General features: G+C 39.9%; 1 protein-coding gene across 11 annotated transcripts in view; it reads left to right on the plus strand.

Annotated features, from left to right (window-relative positions):
* Positions 1-25,486, plus strand: part of HECW2 (HECT, C2 and WW domain containing E3 ubiquitin protein ligase 2) — a 417,065-nt gene that overhangs the window by 293,231 nt on the left and 98,348 nt on the right. For all 11 annotated transcript variants that reach the window (XM_073807454.1, XM_033859936.2, XM_073807452.1 and 8 more), the window contains 2 exons: positions 798-922; positions 12,893-13,078. In XM_073807454.1, the coding sequence (XP_073663555.1) occupies positions 798-922; positions 12,893-13,078 (311 nt within the window). The remainder of the gene's footprint in view (positions 1-797; positions 923-12,892; positions 13,079-25,486) is intronic.

The following is a 25,486-nucleotide window of genomic DNA, read 5'->3' on the forward strand; positions in this document are numbered from 1 at the left end:
AATGAAGCTTTCTTTAAAAGGACTTTTGATCTTCATGAAGACCAGGTAATTCAACTTAAAAAGTCCAATTCACCAGACACCTCTTCTAATCCTTGACTTTTTATTAGTACTAAGAAAAGAATCACAAAACCAAACAGGATATAAATTACTTTAATCTCTGGATCTGTGGGTTAGTAGAAAAAGATGGAATCTGATTACTTATAAAATCTAAGGATGCATTAAAATGTTAATAGTGGGGACTTGCCTGTTGGCGCAGTGGTTAAGAATCCGCCAGCCAATGCAGGGGACACAGGTTCAAGCCCTGGTCTGGGAAGATCCCACATGCCACGGAGCAACTAAGCCTGTGCGCCATACCTACTGAGCCTGCACTCTAGAGCCCGCGAGCCACAACTACTGAATCCACGTGCCACAACTACTGAAGCCCGTGCACCTAGAGTCGGTGCTCCACAACAAGAGAAGCCACTGCAATGAGAAGCCTGTGCACTGCAATGAAGAGTAGCCCCCGCTCGCCACAACTAGAGAAAGCCTGCAGCAACAAAAACCCAAAGCAGCCAAAAATAAATAAATTTATTTTAAAAAATGTTAATAGTGACTAGAAATATTATTGAATTCCATTTTAATGTGATGGAGAGCAATTGGGTTTTATGCGTGATTTACAGAAAAGTAAAAAAGTGTTTGGGGGATTAAAATAATAACAAACGATATAGGTGTTGTTTTAAAATATAGACGGAAGTGAGTAGATGTTTCCAGCACGTGCAGAGACCTCCCTGAAAGCCTCTGTGGTCTGCCCCGTCTAGATTTCCGACGGGAGAACGTCCCGCCCCACTCTACCTCCAGATCCAGGCTCACGTTGCTGTTACAGTCTCCCCCCGTGAAGTTCCTCATCAGCCCAGAGTTCTTCACTGTGCTGCATTCTAACCCTGTGAGTATTAAATCCGAGAGGATGTGAGGGAAGGAGCACCAGGCCAAAGGAAAATATCCTCGTTTACGTCATAACAGTAAGAATGAAAATAGCTGAGTTTACCGAGCACCACATGTGTTCCATGCTCAGTGTTAAGCACTACCCATGGCTTAACCCATTTAGCCCAAACAAACCTATGAGTTAGATAAAACTTCTATTTTTCCAGATGAAGAAACTGAGGCACAGAGAGCTTAAATAACATGCTCAAGGTTATACAGCTCCTAAGTGTGATAGCTGGGGTTAAAATCCCAGAGATGCTGACTCCAGAGTCTGTGCTCTTAATGACCGCCTTGTGTTGCGTGCACAAGTACAACCAAATATCTGAGAGTTGACAACAGGCGTTGGTCAGATTGAGCTTTGAGATACTGGTACGGGCTCTCCAAAAGAAAGAATGAATATAAAATGTATACATTGCTGTAATCTGAAAAAATAAATCCATAAATAGAGGAATTTTTTAAAGATACATGAGGTTTGTATGGGAGATCAGGATTTTTTTGGGGGGGGGCTAGTGGGAGGAGGGGTAATGGTGATGTGTTTAGGATGAAGTGGATTTAAATTTCCCTCCTTTTACTAATATGGCTATTCTTTAGAAGCCCTCCCTCTGTAATTTTGCTAGAGGCCTAAAAATGTTAGCATCAGCTAAAAGAATCAACCTTCTGTTAACCAGAAGGTTATAAAAAACGTCAGCCTTTTAATCATTGTTTAAATAGAGAGAAATCATTTTGACTGTCTCCTTCACTTGTTTTCTTTCATTTCCCCCCGTCTTGACTTTTAACAAAAATTCTACCCCTTTCCTGATCTTGGTTCCTTAACCAAGAAACCCCTCGCTAGCTTCCAATCCCCGCCCCATTAAGTCCTCATGACAATCAGTTTCTCCAGCTCTATTCATGTGCCCCTTTCCCACATTTATTTTGGAATTACCATCTGGAATGGGAGGTTTTAATTTTACTCAGGAAGTGTTAACCTCCTGGAGGCACCAGGGTATATGAAGTCCATGGGGTGACAGTGGAAAATGTTACATACCTGTTCTCTGGTCCTGAGCATGATATTTATCTCAGACATTTCTAGAAGGAAAGAGAAGTGTTTGAAAATATTATATAGTTTAAGCCAAAACTTGTGTTTTGGCGCACGCGTGCATGTGTGTGTGAAGAAAAAAATTAGAGTGTGATAGGAAAGTTGGTTAGGAAGCATTTCTTTGTGATGTAAATCTTAAATTGTCTCAGAATAAATAACAGACACTGGCTGGTTAAAAAAGAAAGGAGTAGGAGGGCCTTCTAGGTGGAGGGTATGCATGAGCAAAGACAGAAGTGAAAAACATGTCCTATATGCATAGTGAGTTATTTTAATCATCCAATAAATATTACTTAAAACACGGTTTATGCTAGAAATTATGGTAGGTGCTGCAGACACAGTGGGCAATAAGATCAAGTTCTTATCCTAGAATGGGCAGAGAATGAAGGCTACCTTAGAAAGATGGTTCTAGAACACCTCTCTGAAGAAATAATTTTTGAGTTGGAAGTTGAAAGATGAGAAATCATCAACCATGGGAAAAGCCAGGGGAAGCTCATTTCAAGCAGTTGAAACAGGAAGTGCAGGTGCCCCAGGGCTCAGAAGAGGGCAGAGGGGCTGCTGTGTAGTGATAGAAAAGGGGGTGGTGTGATACTACGTTGGAAGGTCAGTGAGATCCAGATCATAGGTCTGCCTATGGGACATGGCAGGGGATTTAGATTCCATTCTGAGCAGCGGGAAGCCATCATGCACTTAGAGTGTGACATGCTTGGATTTGGAGAGCGTAGAAAGGCAAGGGTGGAAGCAGGGTGATGAGAACGGAAGAACTTCACGGTCCAAGGGAAAGGCAGTGATGGCTGGAATACTGGTGTTGGCGTGGAGATGGAGAGAAGTGCACGGGCTCAAGGGCTATTTTGAAGGTAGAGTCGACATGACTTGGTGAAAAACTGGCTGTTAGGGATGGGAAAAAGAACAAATGAGAAACACCTGTAGGGCTTTGGTCTGACACAGGAGTTCATCTTGCTGGGTCAGCTAACGTGCACGTAAACAGCTCGAAACTGGACTAGGTGTGGAGGCATCGAGAAGGAGCTTCGTGTTTCTGCAAGGTGCCAGGAGTAACAGGGCGAGCAAGGCGGGCCCTGTCCCGCAAGTCTCTGAGGGCTGAGGGAGCGGCTTCCTGGAGGTTTTAATTAGGGGAAGGTTGTCTTAGCTGCACCTGGAGCACTTTAGAATGGGGGCCGGGGGAGACCCTGGCCACAGACATCCAGCTGTATATAACCCATTCGTCGTGGCTGGAGCTGATAAGAGCCTAGACTAGGAGGTGAGGAAATAGCGAGGAAGGATCCAGCATGAGAGAATCACAGGCAGAGAGTTGGCAGGCTTTGGTGGGTAAATAGAACAGAAACTGAAGAAGAGGACTCTTGAGAGGCTTGTTAAGGGAATGTAAGAACATTTTGAATTTAACCAGACAGATGATATGCCTTAGGAAAAATAGACTGTTGGGAAAAGTAGCAGTCAGCATAGTCCAATCACCAGGGGCTGTTGGCGAGGCTATTAGTATGCATATATTTATTGATCAGTTAGCATACTGATCATTATCTCATGGTTTATAGGTTTATCTTGGAAGAGAGAGGACTTGGGAGAAGGCTGTTCTCAGATTTCATGCAAGTGGCATTCAGTGTAGCAACAGTTGTTTATTCCCTACTGTATACCAGGCACTAAGTCCTAGAGATACAAAATTGACAGCGACTGTGGGCTCTGGAGCCCCAGACTTGAAAACACATTCCAATGCAGTGAGCAGAGTTGTAAGTGCGGTGATGGAAGGTTGTAGAAGGTATCCTGCTGGGGTGTGTGATTAACTCTGGGGAGAAGGCACATGGGAGGAGCCATGGCTGGGTTGGCGTTTGGGATAGGTTTTAAAGACTGAGTAGGTTTTAAAGACTGATAGGTTTTAAAGATTGAATGGGAACTTGCCCTAGATGGGCCAGAGCTCTCTAGGTAGAAGGAGCAGCATTTACAAAACGAGAGATCCATGAAGTTGCAGGGCTGTCTTAGTAATTACTATAGAAGTACTGAAACCGAATTACTAGTACAGCAGTTTGGTGTTGCTGGTGTGCGGAGACCATGGGACACTCATGAAAGTCAGATCTGAGCCTGGGAAGGTAAGCAGAAGCCAGATTACAGGAACCTAAACTCGTGTATGCGACAATTCTAGGAGATCATAGGCTTTCATACAAGGAAGAATGGGATAACATTCAGAGTCGTCAGTCTAAAACAGAAAGTGTCATGCTGTGGTGGGAAAAGCTTTGGACTTGAGGTCAGGTAACATGAGTTTTCCTTTGTTCATTTGTTCATGCATTCATTCAACCAATAATTATTAAATGCCTATGATTTGCCTAGTACATTCGAGACTCTCAGGATACAGTGGAATAAAGATCAACTAGTGAACAAGAAAAGATAATGCAGACAGTAAAATGTGTCGTGAGGCAACTGAAACAGTACAGGTGACTGGGCTAGGGTGACTTGGGGCCAAGGTACTGCAGATGCTGGTTTAGATCAGGTGGATGGCAAGGCCTCTCCAAGGAGTCATATTCAAGCTGTTGTACAATGTCAAGAAGCCAGAAAGGCAAAGGTCTTGGAGAAGAACTTTGCTTGCCAAGAAAGAGCAAAGGCTTGAGGACAGGAATGAGTTGGATGTGGTACATAGTACGGTCTGAGAGGTGAGCAGGGCTTCAAAATGTAGGGCTTGTGTGATCTGGCAAGGAGTTTGGGCTTCATTCTAAATGGGCTTTATTCTAAAAGGGGTTCCTGTGGGGGTGTAGTTTTGATGTTTTTAAAGTTTCTTCTACCTACTGTGTTGAGACTGGGTTTTAAAAGGCAAGATTGGCATCAGGGAAACAAGTGAAAAGGCGCTGTGGTGAGACATGGAAGGGACTTGGACTAGTGCAGCAGCAGTGGAGATGGTGACAGGTGGATGAATATGGCACATATCTTGGAGGGAGAGCTGACATTCTTCACACTCCTTTGTCAGTGAGGCCAGCACCTTCTTTGTTTTGCTAGATAATAGTGTTTGAATATTGGACTTATTTTTCTTCATTGTGTGTGTGTGCACGCGCTTGTGCTATTTGCAGTGTAATGGCACAATTTGAACTTTAATCTGTATTATTAGCATTTTATTTTCTTTACCAATTTCTTAAGTCTAGAACTTATTATTTAGAAAAAGTCAGTAGGCTTTTTCTGGAAAGGGCCAGAGTGTAAATATTTTCAGCGTTTGGGCCAAGGACAACATGTAAATGAATGGATGTGGTTGTATTCCAATAAAACTTGGTTAGCAAACACAGCCAGTCAGCCCATGAGTCTATAGTTTACTCACTCTTAGTCTAGACAGCCCATAAAACAATATCAAGGCCTGATTTGCATTTACCGATTTCTTCAGTGTTAATATTCCCACTGTGGCCAGTTTCAAGCTACCATCTTTTTACGGTGTGCGATTTGTGATTTCTTTTTGTTGAAGTATAGTTGGTTTACAACATTACATTAGATTCAGGGGTACAGCATAGTGATTCAATATTTTTATAGATTATACTCCATTTCAAGTTATTACAAAATAATGGCTATTTCCCTGTGCTGTGTAATATATCCTTGCTGGTTATCTATTTTATACATAGTGGTTTGTATCTCTTAATACCCTATTCCTATCTTGCCCCTCCCCCTCCCTTCTCCCCACTGGTAACCACTAGTTTGTTTTCTATATCTGTGAGTCTGTTTCTGTTTTGTTATATATATTTGGTTGTTTTTTTTTTTTTGCGGTACGCGGGCCTCTCACCGCTGCGGCCCCTCCTGCTGCGGAGCACAGGCTCCAGACGCGCAGGCCCAGCGGCCATGGCCCACGGTCCCAGCCGCTCTGCGGCACATGGACCTGGACACGAACCCGTGCCCCCCCCCGCATCGGCAGGTGGACTCCCAACCACTGCGCCACCAGGGAAGCCCTGTTTTATTTTTTGATTTCACATATAAGTGATAACATCCAGTATTTGTCTTTCTTTGTCTGACTTATTTCAGTAAGCATAATACTCCCTAGTTCCATACACATTGTTGCAAATGGCAGAATTTCATTATTATGCTGAGTAATATTCCATTGTGTCTTCTTTAACTATTCATCTGTTGATGGACACTTGGGTTGCTTCCATATCTTGACTATTGTAAACAATGCTGCTATGAACATTGGGGTGCGTGTATCTTTTCGAAGTAATGTTTTTGGTTTTTTTCGGATATATACCCAGGAGTGGAATTGTTGGATCAAATGATAGTTCTATTTTTAGTTTTTTGAGGAACCAGCATACTGTTTTCCGTAGTGGGTGCACCAATTTACATTCCCACCAACAGAGTACAACAGTTCCCTTCTCTCCACATCCTCACCAACATTTGTTATTTGTAGACTTTTTGATGATAGCCACTCTGACAGGTGTGAGGTAGTATCTCATTGTGCTTTTGACTTGCATTTCTCTGATGATTAGTGATGTTGAGCATCCTTTCTTGTGCCTGTTAGCTATCTGTATGTATTCTTTGGAAAAATGTTTTTGAGTCTTCTTCCCAATTTTTAATTGGGTTGTTCGTTTTTTTGATATTGAGTTATATAAGCTGTTTATATATTTTGGATATTAATCCCTTGTTAGTCATATTATTTGTAAATATTTTGTCCCATTTAGTAGGTTGTCTTTTGTTTTGTTGATGGTTTCCTTTGCTGTGCAAAAGTTTTTAAGCTTAATTAGGTCCCATTTGTTTATTTTTGCTTTTATTTCTTTTGCCTTAGGAGACAGATCCAAAAAATATATATTACCATGATTTATGTGAGTGTTTTGCCTATGTTCTCTTCTAGGAGTTTTATGGTTTCAAGTCTTACATTTAAGTCTTTAATCCATTTTGAGTTTATTTTTGTATGTGGTATGAGGAAATGTTCTAATCTCATTCTTTTACATGTAGCTGTCAAGTTTTCCCAGCACCACTTATTAAAGAGACTGTCTTTTCTCCATTGCATGTTCTTGCCTCCTTTGTCATAGATTAATTGACCCAAGGTGTGTGGGTTTATTTCTGGGCTCTCTATTCTGTTTCATTGCTCTGTGTGTCTGTTTTTGTGCCAGTACCAGTCTGTTTTGGTTACTGTAGCTTTGTGTATAGTCTGAAGTCAGGGAGCATGATACCTCCAGCTTTGTTCTTTTTTCTCAAGATTGCTTTGGCAATTCGTGGTCTTTTGTGGTTCCATATAAATTTTAGGGTTTTTGTTCTAGTTCTATGAAAAATGTCATGGGTATTTCATAGGGATTGCATTAAATCTGTAGATTGCTTTGGGTAGCATGGACATTTTAACAATATTAATTCTTCCAATCCAAGGATGCAGAAGATCTTTCCATTTCTATGTATTTTCAGTTTCCTTCAACAGTCTTTCATAGTTTTCAGAGTATAAGTCTTTCACCTTCTTGGTTAAGTTTAGTCTTAGGTATTTTATTCTTTTTCATGTGATTTTAAACAGATTTTTTTTTTTTGCTTTCTTTTTCTGTTAGTTCATTATTAGTGTATAGAAAAGCAACAGATTTCTGTATTTTAATCTTGTATCATACAACTTTGCTGAATTCATTTATTAGTTCTAATAGTTTCTTGGTGGATACCTAATCATATTTATTGAAAAGAACAAAATTAAGTAGATATATAGGTGTCATAACTCTAAAGGAAAACTTGAGGAATAAAATATTGGGATTTTTTTTTTTTCTGTTTTTGCATGGTTGTTGCTTTAAGATATATTCTACTGCCCTCTTCTGGTTGTGATCAGATTGCTTCCAAAATTGTCTTAATAAACCATTTCTCTTGATAATTCAAGATTTAATTATTAGTGTCATGTCTTTTATAGTTGGTATGACTGTGTTTGTCTAATAATTGTCATACATAAATACATTGAATTATACGCAACTGAATAATGTTTCCAACATACATGCCAAATAATTATTACTTCGGCTTTTAATAAACTCTCTAGAAATACATTAATTCCATCTTATACACTCCTTACTACTTAATGAAGAAAAATATTGCTCCAAAATACTTAAATATATTCTTATAAGACAGAAATTCCCGCTATTGCAAGGTAGATGAGTTGATGGTTTAGTTTTGTCAGTAAGTTCAGTTTTCCCTCCATTTTACTCTTTAGCTAGATGAGAAAAATGTAAAACCCCTTATGATTAAAAATATTGTGAAACACCTGCTTAAGACAAGACTGTTTCCATATCCCAGCATATATCTTATGGAAACAATGTTACTTGATGTTGTTCATGATAAATTTTGTTTAGTGAATAATATATACAGATGCTCATATCTGCTCCCTTGTGAGCCTTTGTATACATTTGCTATGGAGGCAGTGATGATATTTTCCAAGCATGAAATCAGAATACCTGTTCTTGATGAAGGATTTCTGGAATATGAAAGATAGATTTTCTTTAGCAGTAATGTATCAATACTTACCTGTGTTACTGAAAAGAACAGATTTATAGTAAACCAAGACTGGGCCAGGTAATCCTGGGCATATGATCACCATAACACTTAAAAAAAAAAAAACTGCCAAAAAAAGAAAAGAGGTTTGATTATTACTTGCATTGATTGCAATTAATTGATCGATAAGTTGGTTGATTGATAAGAACTGAGTGTTCACATACAATTTTCTTATTCTGTTGCCGAATGGCAGTAACGTTCCCCTCGGCTCATCTCAATATTTTTCACTCATCTCAATATTTTTCACTTCTAACACCTCAAGCACTTAACCAAACAAAACATGTCAAGCTCTAAGGAGTGTTATTTTAACAAAATTCCACAAAGAAATTCAGTTCATAATCAGTTGATCATTCATCCAACCATGGAGTGTTTATTTCTTTACTAGGGAGATAAGACAAGAAACAACTAAGAGGATTGGGAAAGGGAGTTTTGGATTAGAGAAGGGATGATCAAAATGGACATTTTTAATCACATCAAAGGACAAGAAAACTTTATACCCTTCAGGGTTCATTTAAAGGGGCTCTGTCTACTGTTAACAGTTGCCAACTTGCCTTACTGCTTGTGAGTCCACATGCAGCAGCTTCCCAGCTGAGATCGTTCTGTGCATTATAATGAGACTGCTATGAAATAGGTCCATTTGCCCTTTCCTAATCTACTTTTGTTTCAGGTAGAAGATCAGATCCCTTTACTGCATATTTTCCCTATAAGACCAAAACAAAACAACTCAAACACAGAAAAGGATCCCTTTCCAGTTAGACCCACTGAACCCCAGAGGGCGAATAAAGATGCCTGAAGACGAAGCTCTTTCAACCTAATCCTACCTGTTTAGTATTTCTCAACTCTTTGGACTGTTCTTATTCTTAGCTCTTCTAGTTCTATCAATGTGTTTCAGTATTTTCACTGCTGCTGTGGCCTCTGTTTCCCAAGCTCTACTTTCTGCCTCCAGTGAACCCCTTCCTCCCACCTCCCCCTATAATTTTTCTTCTCTATCCCTTTGAGTGATCAGGCTGTACTCATCTCTGTATCCTCAGGGTTTAGCAAAGGGCTTAGCACATAATTAGTGAGAGGTTATGAGACGCTTCTTCCCTTAACAGAAAGTGGGATGCTCCCCCAAGATCTTCAACGACTGAAAGTAGAAGACAGTTTTAGTACTATAATTCATCTGTTAGAATGTAGTTATGATAGGTATAATCCCTTATATATTCTTGTACTTACTTCCACTCTATATTTTTACAGTGATTTTTACCTCTTCAAAGCACTTTTACATCCTTTGTTCCACTGGATTTCAATCCCACATGCCTATGAAGAAATCAGGGCAGTTGCTATTATCCTGTCTTATAGTTGAGCAAATTGAGGCAGAGAGTAAATTACTTTCTTTGTCTCTGTCCGTGAGCTGTGACTAGAATCCTCACCATAGTTCTGTATGAACTGGAGTATAAATATCTTTTCTGAACAAAATTACTCAGAAAGGATATTTATATTTCAGATCATATATATGTATCTATATATATAAAATATATATTTTAAAACAATACTATACATATTGAATAAACATATAAATATATATTTAAAAATAGAATAAACAGATGTATATATAAGCATAGACTTGTATAAATGTTATACATACATATAAACATGGATAAATAAACATATACACGTAAATAAGTATGTATGTAGTTTCTTATAGACATGTAGCAGTCTAGAGGGATGTTCCTGTTTGCCTTATGTGTTTTAAATAGACCCTAGTAGTCATGTGCATATTATTCAGACTTGAAAAAGCTGTGGTTCTAAAGGTTGTTTGCTGGTTAGTGATGAGAGAAATCTTCCTTACACTTAATTTACTTTGGTAGATGCATTTGCAAAGAGCAGTTGAACTTGGCACTGTATTACAAGTCTCATTGAGTGGAGAGGAGGAAGATGAAAGGACATAATTAATTATAAGACCAGCCTTAAGACTCCTGTGCTTAAAGAGCTGTCCAACCCCAGGGAGTTGCTTCGTGCCTGAGGCTGGAGTGGGTTCCTTCACCTAATCACCACTGCTTGCCCTAATGAAGTTCTGCTGATTTTCTTTAGCAGAGTGAGGAGCATTTCTGGTGCTCTAAATAAAGAATCAGGATGTGGCCTCTTATTTTAATGGGCGGAAGGAGAAGGAAGGGTGACAGGACATACACCTATTTAGAAGACAGCTAATGAAATGATTTATCTGACAGAATTATCCCGCAATAATTTGTCCCCAAGGAGACTTATTAGGGAGTATGACTTGCACGTTCGTTACCATCGCCATCACAGAAGCTAGTGTGGTCTCTGGCCTCTATGCTTGTAATGGCTTCTGTGAAAATATATCAACACCATGGAGCCAAATGCAGAAAACAGATGCCTTGCTGATTGGACGTAAGACTCCAAGGAAGGGTCAGCCACAGGCTAAACTGTGAGTTAGCTAACGTTTGTCTCTGACACCCTCCAACTTCTTTTATTAGTCTCCTTCTCTGCTTTCATGGTATCATTTTGTTCTTCTCTCGTGCTAATTGCCCAGAGCCCCTGCATGGGCCTGCCTGCTTTGGTAGTGCTCTGTGCTCTGAACCTCATAATTTCTCACAGCCATCAAACCTCTCATCTAGACTGTCAGGTTGAAATGTGACCTCAAAATATTTTCTACTCAGGTGTAGTAAGGAACTAGTACACTAATATTTGAGGACTGTTTAATGTGGCTGGCCTTCCCTCTCTTCCTCCCTCCCTCCCTCCCTCCCTCCCTTCCTCCCTTCCTTCCATTTTGATAGAGGAAAAATATTCTAATGCAAAGCAAAAAGTATATAATGACAGGGAATCAATCAGAATAACGGTAGAAAAGTTACTTTATGTAGTTTAGGTTATACATCAATAACGGTGACCAAAAAAATCTCAGTGGCTTAAGCCAGCAAAGGTTTGTTTCTCATTCCAAATTGGGTTGTCAGGGTTCTCTGATCCCTGTAGTCCTTCAGAGACCCAGGAACCCAGACTGGGAAGCAGCCACCCTTTCAAACATGGCCGGTTGCTGTGCTCACTGTACCAAAGAAAAGAAAGCTCTAGAGGGACTCCCATCGGCAATAAATGCTTTGACCTGGACATGACACATCCTGAGGGACCCTGGAAAGACAGGAGCATTGTTGACTGTCCTCATACTCATTTATCTTTTATCCTCAATAACCAGCACAGTAAATGTTTATTAAAGTGAAATGATTTCCAGGGATTCTGGTTTCTTTTGGGTTTGCCTTGGTCTGTCTAAAAGGAAATAAATAACAGAACCCATGAAGTAAAGCCTGAAGGCCTGCAGACTTAGTCTGGTGTCCCTGGGACACTAAAGATAAGAGGAATCCAAAGCCCTTTGAATCTACGTGAGAAGAATAGCATTCCAAGAGAGATCATTCACGGTTGGTCAATTTCATGAATATCACGTTTCTTCTGATGACTTAAGGAAATAGCTCTATACAGTTATTCCTTTTCTACTGCTTGGCACATGGTATTGTGCATTGAATATTTGTTGCCTGACTCATACGCAGACAGCCCATGGTCCTTTTTTGGCCTCTTTAAGTATCATGAGATACTTTTACAAAACAATCACTTTTTTGTATGTGCTGGTATAATGGAGTTTTATTAAATGTGTATTTCAATCATGTAAATTTAGCCATATATATGTGTATTTGTCTGTGTCTGTGTGTGTGTGTGTGTGTGTGTGTGTGTGTGTACACACACAGGAAAAAGAGAGAGAGAAAGAAAAAAAAAATACTGAGTTATACAGTCCAGGTAGTTCTGCCTGCCATTCCATTTACTGAGATTATGCCTCCAAGCAGGAGTGAGATGAAAAACTCCAGTCTACTCTGGTCTCAGTTAAATATGACTCTCAGTGAGAACAACTCAGCCCATTGCATGTACTTCTAATATTCAAATATACAGCCAAGCAGTTTTTCATACAACTTGGCTCCTAAATGTACGCCAACTGCTTCATTGGCACTCACCCATAGAGCCGATGATCTGTTCCTGTGCTGGAGGAAACAATGGCTGTATTGGGGCTCACTGTGAGGTGGTATGTTTGCCTCCAGCATGGTGTGATTTCGACTGTGTGGGTTTTGCCTAAAACCAACTTTAGGATCTTACATCACCTATAGAATGAGACTCGACAGCATTCTCGTTCCTTAGAAAACTAGAATCATTAGTGAAGACTCCCTGATTTTCTGTAGTCTATTTTATTTTGATCAAAATTATTTTGCTTTATCTGCTGTTTCCATGTGTGGGTCTCGAGTTACATTGAAGCCTGTACACTATTCCAAAGATTAAATATGCCCATGGGAGTATATATGTTACTTTTGCATGTCCCAAAGCAGATTAACATTGTTTTTCCATCCTCTCCAGAGTGCCTACCGCATGTTTACAAACAACACGTGTTTGAAGCACATGATCACCAAAGTCCGGCGGGACACCCACCACTTTGAACGCTACCAGCATAACCGGGACCTTGTGGGATTCCTCAACATGTTTGCAAACAAACAACTGGAGCTGCCGAGGGGCTGGGAAATGAAACATGATCATCAGGGCAAGGTAACTTGCGGGAGTTGCCATGGGGAAGCCTCCGTGTGACTGTGGGCTGCTTGTGGCTTTGGCACTGGGCCCTACCTTTCAAGTGAGGGCTAAAAGCCCTGCATGACCTGGTTCAAGGGAAACCTGGACAAGCAGGTTGTTTGATACCATAAACCATTGCTACACTCTTCTGAAGTAGTGTATGCGGTGGATGGCTGTGAGGGCACTTGTTGGGCAAAACACTCACTTCCCCTGGATTTTCTTTGAATTGTAATCTCTCACCATTTTCTACTGATTAGAGAAGAGGTTTCTTAGGCAACAACACTTCCTTCTTCTAGCTATACAGCTTGTGCTGTGAGTAGTTGAATACAAGTTGCGGCATTGTTTGGAGAAAGTGGCTAGGAGGTTGCTAAGCAACAGCGCAAGGTGTGTCTGTGACACCGTCAGGGTTTGGGCCTCAGTCTTGTTGATTCAGAACCCTGGTTTTGTTAGCACATTAAAACAAGATTCACAGATTGATGAATTTATGTTGAGAAATACGTAACTCTCACACAGGCCGGGTAACCACATCCGTACTTCCTTCTTCGACAGATGAACCAGAAAGCTGGCTTGTAATCAGGAGGTTGTTATATAAGTAAGAAATCAGAATGAGAAAGTTAGTAATTCTTATAAGGTGTTTCTCAGCTAAGATTTTATTTATTAACTCTCGTTCAGCACCTACTGTGAGCCATGAACTGTTTAAGCCCTTTATATGTTTAAGCTCTTCTCAACAACTCTGTAAGGCAGTACTGTTATTATTATTGCTATTTACATATAAAGGATCCCAGGTCCAGAATGGTTCAGTGACTTGCCCAGTGTCATAGAGGTGAGCAGTGTCTGAGCTGGGCTGTAATCCAGGCAGTCTGTTTCCAGGGTCCATGCTCTTAACCACCACAGCATGCTCTCCAAGTATTGAGTAACCAACCTCAATTTCCCTATCTATAAAAAGGCTTGAAATATGTGACTTGTAGGGTGGGGAGGATTAAATTGACAAGATATTTACAATAACTATGCTTGACTTTTTCATTCAACAAATATTTATTGAGTACCTGTGCAAAACAGCTAAGCCAACTACTCCATGGAACTGCCATTCTGATGGAAAGAGATGGGCAGTGGACAGATAGGTAAATACAGAGCATGCCAAGAGCTGATTAAAGCTATGATTTAAAAGAAAGCAGGAGATGAGGTCTAGAGAAAGGCAGGATTGGAGGGTTATTTTATAGAGGGTGGCTGGGGAAGGCCTCACAGATAAGGCTCTACATGCACACAGACTTGAACGAAGTGAGAAGTAAACCATATCAGGGAAGAGCATTCAAGGTGAATGGAATGTGGAAAGTACTCAATAAATGCCGTTCTCCCCCAAAGTACCCTCTGGCAATAATACCACAGTAGCATCTTACTCATCCTGAACTCAGCTTCCAGCAGTCTTATCTAAGAACTTATAAGCAGTCAAATTAGATATTACAAAGTACATGTATGTATTTTGCATGGGAGGAGCCCTCAGACTTTCACTGAAACTATTGACTTGATTTCTGTAAATTTTTTTTAGTAAACCTCTAATTCCCAGCCTAGAGGAGATTAGAAGTGGCAAGCATGAAGTAGAATAGATGAAAGAGAATGGATTTGTGATTAGGTCCCTGGACCACAGATAGAATGGCGTTGTATCAGAGTCAGGTGGGCATGGCAGGGAAGTCTTTCCAGGACACTAGGAGCTGCACGCAGGGACCCTTGGCACTTCCTGTGCTCTCTCCTTCCAGAGGAGGATGTCACTTTGCTGGTGCTGATTCTGGGTCAACAGCCTGAGAGCCCAGTGTTTGTAAACATTCTAACTAAATGGAAGGGCACAGGTGGTCCAAGAAAGGACTTTGGAAAATATAGATGGTATTATACCTGCATATAAAAGAGCATTAGCAGACGAAGAATTCAGCTCTGTCCTCAACTCTGACAATATTTTTCCTGGTGTCATGAGGAGCTATACTCATTAGAGAACCATAGCTCCAGGGAAACCCAAGTTGAGATAATGCTGCATGTATTTCTGCTCTATATAGAGACTTAACTTGAGATAATGCTGCATGTATTTCTGCTCTTTATAGAGACGTAACTTGTTACGTCATTTTGTATCCTTAGCTAAAGGGAATCGGGAACTTATCATGCAGACATGGAAGGGGAGGTTCCTTTCTTGCCAGTCACAACTTGTCAGACATGCTTCAGGAGAGAGCTTCTTATAAATAACACCTGAACCTCGAGAAAAGTTTAAGTTAAACTTAGGGTACTATTTGAGTTACAATGTATTCTTAAGAACAAATTCTGTCTCATAGCTTTTATAAAGTTTCGATAGTTAAACAGAGGTAAACATTATCTCGGCTGTGTGGGTAACATAACCATCCATCTTATTCCCTGAGGGTTTGGATTCATTTGGGGTTTCAGCCTGAAGTTGTAAGCATTGTAAAGAGCCCTGGATGTGGGCTGGTAGAGAGCTGACCTCACAGTCTGTTGGTGGCTTTGCATTTGCATGCTGTGTGGCATGAAAGATGTGGAAAGACCCCTGGCCTTGTGGACAAAATGGATTATCAGACAGGCCTGAAAGATTATCACTTTAGCCTGATTCTTCTGCTTTGTGCATTTGGACTTTAATAAGATTTTTAGCTAAGCTGGGTACCTTAATGAAAGCAGGTGTATCTCCCTGTGCTTCTCCCCTATCCTTCCTGTATAAATGATTGGCCTCCAATGAACTAAAATAGCTTAAAAGAACATTTGGGACAGGCTCTTGCCATGTCTGTATTTGGCTGTGCTGCTTTTGATTGTACTTTAAAAGTCATGGCTCCCATCCTCCAGGCAGTTAATAGGTTTTCTTCCAGCCAGAAATTTTAGCTCCCCTTTTTAATGAATAGCTTTACCTCCAGAACATTTAAAGGGAGTAAACTTTTTGCCCCATTTAATATAACATCGAAAGCTATTAAATACTACGAGGTTTTTTTTTCCCCTCAGTGATGATTGATTTCTAGAATTGACATGGAATAGGATGGCCAAATCCTCACCTGCATGAAAAGAAATGGTTCTTAAGAGGAACGTTGTCAAACTTAGCTGCTCAGGCTTATGAAATTTGGCCCCATGTTGTCTTCTCAAGTGCAACATCTTCCTTTTGTGTTTTCATTTGTTTTGCCATTCAACACACTTCTGAATGCCTACTATGTACATGCCACTGTGATAACAATGATACAAGCTAACAGTGTAGCATTATGTAGTATGTAGCATTGGCTGTGTGCTACCCATGTTATAAGCACTTAGATTAATTCCTTCCCTACTCACAGCAGCCTTGTACATAACTGCTACTTTTATCCATATTTTCTAGAAGAGGAAACTGAAGCATAGCATGGCAAATTTACCAAGGTCCTACAATTAGTACGTGATAGAATTGGATTTGACTCAAGACATCCAGCTCCAGGGTCTGTGCTTTTACCCTGCCTCTCACCAGTGAGGAGGGTGAATGCATATCTTCTAGCAATTACAGTGAAGGTGCTCTGGGAGCCTGTGGTAGCCTCTCCTACCATAGTTGAGGGGGTGGGGGCTTTTAGACACATCACTGAAGGGCAGCATATTGGGTGGGTCGCTCTTGGCTCTCCAGGCATAAGCGACTCCCCATAGAGTCTCCCTTGCACTGTTTTATGACAGCTATCCCCATCTGTCTCATGGTATAGTTGTTAACTTATTTTATCTTCTAAAGCAGATGATCCCCTTCTTGAGAGTTATTCTGTTTATTGTTTAATTACCCCCTTCAACCCCAGTGCCATTCATATAGAAGATTCTCAAAACAAGTTCGATGAATGAATGAAACTTGTCACCTGTAGATTCCTGGTTATTCAGTGATGTCTGCTTTGGACAAATGAAGAAGCTTCCAGGCTCTCTCCTCAGTGCTACTCCCTCCTCCTGTGCTCTCACCAGAAGTAGCTCCTAAGATTCGCCTGATTTGACCTCTCTTAATGCATATGTTGTCTTGGATTTTTCGTATTACATGTTTGAGCAAGGTAGTGACTATGCTTGTACCACACTTTAGCTGTCTTCAGTTTTGGAAGAGACTTTTTTTTTTTCTAATTACTTAAGGCCAAAGGTTTAAATTGGGTGAGATTTCACAAGAGTCTATACTGATATGCTTTTTTTTTTTTTTTGAGAGTTCTAGAGTGAAAAATGTCCTTGACTTACATAAAAGAAGTAAAGTATTTTTTTTTAATTGACTATTAGTTGAAGAGTAAGAACAGAATATCAGGCCTTACTAGGTAAGATGAGGATGATGATGATAATGACAGTGACAATGGTGTTAATGATGATACCTGCATTTATTAAGCTTATACCATGTGCCAGGCACTGTACTAGGTACTTTTTCATGAATTATCTTATTTAGACCTCATGGAAGTTTATGAGGTGGGTATTATTATTATTATTATCTACATTTTATTGAAATTTAGAGATGTTAACTAATGTGTGTATTAGCAAGTGAGGAATTCAGGATTCTAACTCTAGGAGTATGACTCTTAACTGCTACACTCTATTGGGAGAGATTGTCTTTGGAAATGAGAGATATTTTATCATTCCAAGGAAGAAGAGTTCCTATCCAGGTACTGGGGTTACTGGTATACTTCAAGGCTGAGTCATACATACATACATACATACAGGTTTTGATTAGATCATAGGTAGTTTACTAGAGGACACCTCACCAGAAACACATGCATGACTTCATGCTCAAATACCATAGAGTCCTTATGCTAGGGACGCATAGAATAATGGAAAGGAATGAAATTCACATATATTGATGACTAATTAGATGCCAGGTTCTATGATAGGATAATATATTATCATTTAACTATCTATGAATGAAATTCATAGACAGGAATGAAATTCACATATATTGATGACTAATTAGATGCCAGGTTCTATGATAGGATAATATATTATCATTTAACTTTCACAATAATCCTATGGAATAGGTTTTGCTATAGATGAGGAAACCAATGCTCAAAGAGGTTAAGTGTGCAAGTAAACTCTTGTATACAGATCCATGTCTTTCTGTATCCAAATCCTGTAATAATTTTCCTGTGCAAGGTTAGTCTAGACCTCACTGGCCACTAGCCATCTAACTGACTTGGGATACATCATTTAAATTTCCTAGGTCTGACTTTCTTTATCTCTGCAAATGAATAGAATAGGTTGATCATCGTTTGATGTGCTTATTGGTCATTTGTATATCTTCTTTGGAAAAATGTTTATACAAAGAGTTGCCACATGATCCAGCAATTCCACAGTTAGGTATATACCCAAGAGAAATGAAAATGTGCTTCCAAACAAAAACTTGTACACAACTATTCACAGTAGCGTTGTTCAAAGTAGCCAGAGGGTAGAAACAACCCAAATGTCCGTCAACTGATAAATAAATAAATGCATGTGGTAGATCCATACAGTGGAATACTGTTTAACAATACAAAGGAATGAAATACTGATACAGTATGGTAAACCTTGAAAATATTTGCTGAGTAAAAGAAACTGGTCACAAGATATCACATACTATCCCATTTATATGAAATATAAATTTTAACCAAGTCACATTTTAATACTACTGATACATATTTCTTTCTTTTTTTTTTTTTTTTTGCGGTACGCGGGCCTCTCACTGTTGTGGCCTCTCCCGTTGCAGAGCACAGGCTCCGGACGCACAGGCTCAGCGGCCATGGCTCACGGGTCCAGCCGCTCTGCAGCACGTGGGATCTTCCCGGACCGGGCCATGAACCCATGTCCCCTGCATCGGCAGGCGGACTCTCAACCACTGAGCCACCAGGGGAGCCCCCTTCTCATTTTTAATTTGGAGGATTTGAGGAAATTATGCTGCTGTGGATCAGGATTCCTGGATCCATCGCTGTCTTTCTGATCTAACTTCTACAAACCTCAGTTTTCTCTAAAGTGAGGGCCAGTAACCCGTCCTGTCTAGCTCCTGGAGCTGTGGTTGGCATCCACTTAGATAATCACAGGATTACAAATGGAAGAAAAACAATTAGGATTAGAATTAAACAACTTCTTCAGTAATTGACTTATTATTATCTATAGTGTAGAAGATAAAAGCAGTACAATTACAAAGCCTCTAGAGGTTTATGACTTAGTTTGGGGAAAGCAAAATATGGATTATCCAAACACCACAAAATAAAATGGACCATACAGCACACTAAGCCAGGAATGCTACTCACTTGGTTATTCCTACCCAGCTCTCCAAAGTCTTGATTTGAATGGTTAGGTAGAAGCAAGAATCTACAGTAAGTAGAACAACAACTAAAGAGTTTCATCAGTTTAGACTTTTATAAAAATGATAAAGATTTGTTATTGATGGTTAAATCCTTACTCTAATGGGAAATACACAATGACATAAAAGATACACTGAAGAATTAGTGTCAGTGTCCCATTCCTCCTCTTAACAAACAGCTGATCTCCCTTAACTGAGGTGGTCCAACAGAATAATTTTGTTCACAACAGGGTTCCTTTTGTTGTTCTTGTTCTTTTTGTCCATGTTGTTCTTGATCACTGCACAGTAGTCTGCCCTCGAGTGTTTGCTTCTGCCTGAAACCTGTATAACAACCCAGAGCATTTTCTGTTTCTCTGCTATGAGTGTTCTGTTTATTGTGGTCTCTCTGGTAGATTTGTTCTCTTGCTAGATTAGTGGTCTTCTGCTCTGGTGGTTGCAATCTCCATAAGCTATGGTCATGAAGATAGTGTTTTAAAAACATCCTTAGCCAGATAAGTAACTTTCTTTTTAGAACTGGGACTGAAATCAGATCCACACATTTGCACGGAATCATGCACTTCCTGTGTAAAGCCACTAAGCACCCCTTGCCCAGACCATTTTACCCCTAATTCCTCTTATTTGGATTATAAAAGCACAGAACGTGCATCATGCACTAGTATAGGTACAGAAAGACTTATTTCTGGCATGGGATACCTGGAGAGTTTTCATAGTAAAGATTGGATTTGAACTGAACCCTGAATGATGACTAGGATTTTTTTTTTTTTTTAAGCGGTATGCGGGCCTCTCACTGCTGTGGCCTCTCCCGTTGCGGAGCACAGGCTCCGGACGCGCAGGCTCAGCGGCCATGGCTCACGGGCCTAGCCGCTCTCCGGCATGTGGGATCCTCCCGGGCTGGAGCATGAACCCGTGCCCCCCGCATCGGCAGGCGGACTCTCAACCACTGTGCCACCAGGGAAGCCCAATGAGTAGTATTTTGATAAAATTAGATTGTGGAGAAGAGAAAATTTGGAATGGGAAAGGAAGGAAAACACTGAAAGTAAAGACGTGGAAAAAGGAACACACTGGGGGGGTATGTTTGGTTCCTTTGAAGAAGTAGTGGGTTTCCTTTGCTGTGCAAAAGCTATTAAGTTTCATTAGGTCCCATTTGTTTATTTTTGTTTTTATTTCCATTTCTCTAGGAGGTGGGTCAAAAAGGATCTTGCTGTGATTTATGTCATAGAGTGTTCTGCCTGTGTTTTCCTCTAAGAGTTTTATAGTGTCTGGCCTTACATTTAGGTCTTTAATCCATTTTGAGTTTATTTTTGTGTATGGTTAAACTTAAAAGCCTTTGCATAGCAAAGGAAACCATAAACAAGATGAAAAGACAACCCTCAGAATGGGAGAAAATATTTGCAAACGAAGCAACTGACAAAGGATTAATCTCCAAAATTTACAAGCAGCTCATGCAGCTCAATATCAAAAAAAGAAACAACCCAATCCAAAAATGGTCAGGAAACCTAAATAGACATTTCTCCAAAGAATATATACAGATTGCCAACAAACATATGAAAGGATGCTCAACATTACTAATCATTAGAGAAATGCAAGTCAAAACTACAGTGAGGTATCACCTCACAGCAATCAGAATGGCCATCATCAAAGAATCTACAAACAATAAATCCTGGAGAGGGTATGGAGAAAATGGAACCCTCTTCCACTGTTGGTGGGAATGTAAATTGATAGAGCCACTATGGAGAACAGTATGGAGGTTCCTTAAAAAACTAAAAATAGAACTACCATACGACCCAGCAATCCCACTACTGGGCATGTACCCTGAGAAAACCATAATTCAAAAAGAGTCATGTACCACAGTATTCATTGCAGCTCTGTTTACAATAGCCAGGACATGGAAGCAACCTAAGTGTCCATTGACAGATGAATGGATAAAGAAGATACAGCTCATATATACAATGGAATATTACTCAGCCATAAAAAGAAACGACATTGAGTTATTTGTAGTGAGATGGATGGACCTAGAGACTGTCATACAGAGTGAAGTAAGTCAGAAAGAGAAAAACAAATACCGTATGCTAACACATATATATGGAATCAAAAAAAATGGTTCTGAAGAACCTAGGGGCAGGACAGGTGTAAAGATGCAGATGTAGAGAATGGACTTGAGGACACAGGGAGGGGGAAGGGGGAAGGGTAAGCTGGGACAAAGTGAGAGAGTGGCGTGGATATATATACACTACCAAATGTAAAATAGATAGCTAGTGGGAAGCAGCCGCATAGCACAGGGAGATCAGCTCCGTGCTTTGTGACCACCTAGAGGGGTGGGATAGGGAGGGTGGGAGGGAAACACAAGAGGGAGGAGATATGGGGATATATGTAGATGTATAGCTGATTCACTTTGTTATACAGCAGAAACTAACACACCATTGTAAAGCAATTATACTCCAATAAAGATGTATAAAAAAACAAAACAAAGAAAAAAGGACTTCCCTCGTGGTGCAGTGGTTAAGAATCCACCTGCCAATGCAGGGGACATGGGTTCAAGCCCTGGTCCAGGAAGATCCCACATGCTGTGGAGCAACTAAGCCTGTGTGCCACAACTACTGAGCCTACACTCTAGAACCGATGAGCCACAACTGCTGAGCCCACGTGCCACAACTGCTGAAGCCCGCATGCGTAGAGCCTCTGCTCCACAACAAGAGAAGCCACTGCAATGAGAAGCCTGTGCACCACAACTAAGAGTAGCACCCGCTTGCCACAACTAGAGAAAGCCCACACATAGCAATGAAGACCCAATGCAGCCAAAAAGAAAGAAATAAAATTAAGAGAGAAAAAAAGGAAGTAATGGGAACATTTTGAGAGACCCTGTATTACGTACGTACACACACACACACACACACACACACACACACACACACACACACGAGAGCTGATGGTGTAAGATCCAATCCAAAACCCAGCAGCTTGAGACCCAAGAAAACGCCAATGTCCCAACTCAGTTAGGCCAAGGCAATTCCCTCTTACTCACCCTTTTGACCTTCAATTGATTGGATGCGGTCCCCCCACATTAGGGAGGGTGATCTGCTTAACTCAGTCTACTGATTGAAAGGTGAATCTCATCCAGGAACACACTCACAGACACATTGGAATAATGTTTGGCCAAATGTCTGGGCACCCAGTGGCCCAGATAAGTTGACACATAAAATTAACAATCACAGACCGATATCAAATGGAGTAAAATCAGTGGAAGCATCACGACAGAGGGTTAAGGATAACAGAGAGAATGATACAAAATGACATGGACAATGACATGGACAATTAGAAAAATATTACAAAGCTTGATATTTCTTATTAATAAGTTTATATAATGGACTTACCATTTGGTTTAATTTTTAAGAAAAGTGTTTATTTTTGACTCCCCTTTCAGATGTTGAATATGGAATAACTTTTTTCCTGCCTCTTTGTTTTGTTAACAGTATTAACACAGGGTGCTTTCCCCAGTTCATTCTACTTGAGCCTATACTGAAACTTTGAGCTTTAAAAGTGATATAAACGTCATGGGCTCTTTAAATGAAAATATAAAACGGTAACCATCTCCTTATTTAAAGTGAAATGTCTTTTCCCATAGTTTCTTGTGTTTTTCCCTACAAAAAACACTTGCTATAATATCACCCAGCTAAATTGACATCCATCTCTAAAGCCAAGCTTTGTAAGTCTAGGGCTTTGTGACTTTGGATGTCACATTGGGGATTTGAGTATCCGTATGGTCCAAATATTCAACTTCGATGACCGTGGCAAGTAGGAATCATGGTTATGAGGATAGATTTTTTAGAAGAGAACAAATATTTGTACAGTGAAAGTTACCACAGTCAGAGCCTACTTGAGGATTCTCATTTTACCAGATGCTAATAGCTTATGTGGCTGTAGAAGTTGCCCCAGTGATGACATAGACTTTGGTTTCAGTCCCACATGAAGCTGATGGCCACAGTTTACTGGGTCAGGTTCCTCTTAATGAGTAAAATGCAACTTAATATTTGGAGGTTTCAAGTGAATCCCAAAAGTCTCTTAGCAGAATAAGTTCTACACTTTGAAAAATATATTTTTCATTCATTAGAGCACTATATTAGTTATTTTTGTGACATGTCTCTTTAATTGCTTTGAAACAACTAATACCTCTTTGTGGTGGTTATCTGGTTTAATCACCTCCAGTTACACAGCAGTCCAGGTAGAGATGAAATTAAACTCTAAATTTACAAATAACACATAGTTTTTAGAGTATCTCTTGCTTATTTTTCAGGGGGTACAATCTTGTTAGACCAAAAAGTAACCCACACATAGAGGCAGAGGTGAAGAATCCTTCTAGGGCAGTATACCTTTCAGAATGAGAGAATAAAGCAGAGGTTGGTTTTGTGAATGTGTTTTTGAGTAAAATGCTAAACTCATGGAATATTGAAGGAATTGCCCAAGTATGAAGATGGGCTTTGCCTTTTATCTTTAAACAGTTGTCCTCTGACCAGCACTGACTCTTTTAAAAAAATGTAGAGTACTATTTTAAAATTTCATGGCAATGCCCTTCTATTCTACCTGAAATGTGCTGATTTGGATAACTCCATCCTTGGTCTTCTGCAGTGACGTGCTGATAAATGCTTAGCAACCAGCTCCTCAGGGGCGGTGGGGAGGAAGGCTGATCTGTAGCATTTGCCATTTTCCATGGTGTAAATTCTCCCACCGTAGCCAATTTCAGGCTGCCAGCGTCATCATCAACCAGCTTGAGATTTCACCATCAGCTCCTGTAAGCTGGTCCATGCCATCCCCAGCATGGCACTGGCTCCCCTATATTATACTTCTAACACCTAAATACCACTACTCCCAATACATAAAATACCACCCCCCTCCCTTTGCTAACATTTTACATCTGAAGTTTTGGGGATGTTTTACTTATCCACGGTGCCATGTGTCCCTGTTTTCTCTCCTAGCAACTTTAGATCTCTGATCACAGCAGTTTAACAAAATAACCTTCTTTAACTTTTTTGTTATTGATAGATGTCATGAGATATTTGGGACCACTCACTCCTTCAGATGAACCAAATGTTAGAAAATGTTAGCATGACTATTTTTTTAGTTACAATAAACTCTACTATTCAGTGCTTTTCATCTCCAGTATTGGTAATGGAGTTCTGTCTGGGATATAATGTAGAGAAAATGATAGCATGTTTATTCCTTATAATTGGGGAAATACTAGAGAGGGGACCAGGAACTGAGATTTATATTACGGAAGGGAGAGAATGCGTGAGTAAATTACAATCTTTATAAAAATTAAAGTAGATTACAATGAACTTTTTGAGCATTTTAAGACTTTATAGAGTTGAGAAACTAGAAGTTAGAACAGATTCAATATGCAGTGCTACTATCTTTTAAATTATTGTTCTTTCTTTGTTTCCATAGCTCTTTAGAGAAAGAAAGATCTGATGATGTCTTTCTGGAGCATAGTTACAAGTGCTTTTTGTTTTATTTTGTTTACACGGTCTTTTAATACGGATTCCTGGTTTGGCAAAATGTAAGTGGAAACAATTTCAAACTTCTGTAACTTAAATTTGTTGAGCCTGAGGTTGGTATTTCTTCACAAATACTGATGCTTTTTCTTTTCTTAAAATAACAGAAGCTTAAAAAAAAGAATTGTGTAAAGAGAGAAGTGTATTTTGTTTGGCCTCACTAATATGGGCTCCATCCAGCCCATATTTTCTGACTCTGATCATGCCCTGAAGCAGCGAAAGGGTAGACGTTTTTAAAATGAGATTTGAATTTGGGTATTTGCATTCCTTTCAGTTTTTGATTATGTTGTTAGCCCTAGTTGGTCCAGCACTGGGAAGCTTGAGTGAATTTCCTTAATGAAACTTAACAGTAGGGAATCTGTGTTGTTCAAAATTTGCTTTGCTAGTGGCTAATCTGGAAAAGACTCCTTTTTTAATACAATTGCTTTTTTTGATGTGGTCTGCCTTCTCAACATACTGTTTATTCAGACAGTATTTATTGATACATGGTAGACAATTTCATAAATAAAGGCAGGCTATTCAAGAATGGTGACGTAAAAAAATAAAATGGTGACCCAAATT

This window comes from Tursiops truncatus, chromosome 7 (assembly GCF_011762595.2).
Source record: "Tursiops truncatus isolate mTurTru1 chromosome 7, mTurTru1.mat.Y, whole genome shotgun sequence".
Classification (NCBI taxonomy): Eukaryota; Metazoa; Chordata; class Mammalia; order Artiodactyla; family Delphinidae; genus Tursiops; species Tursiops truncatus.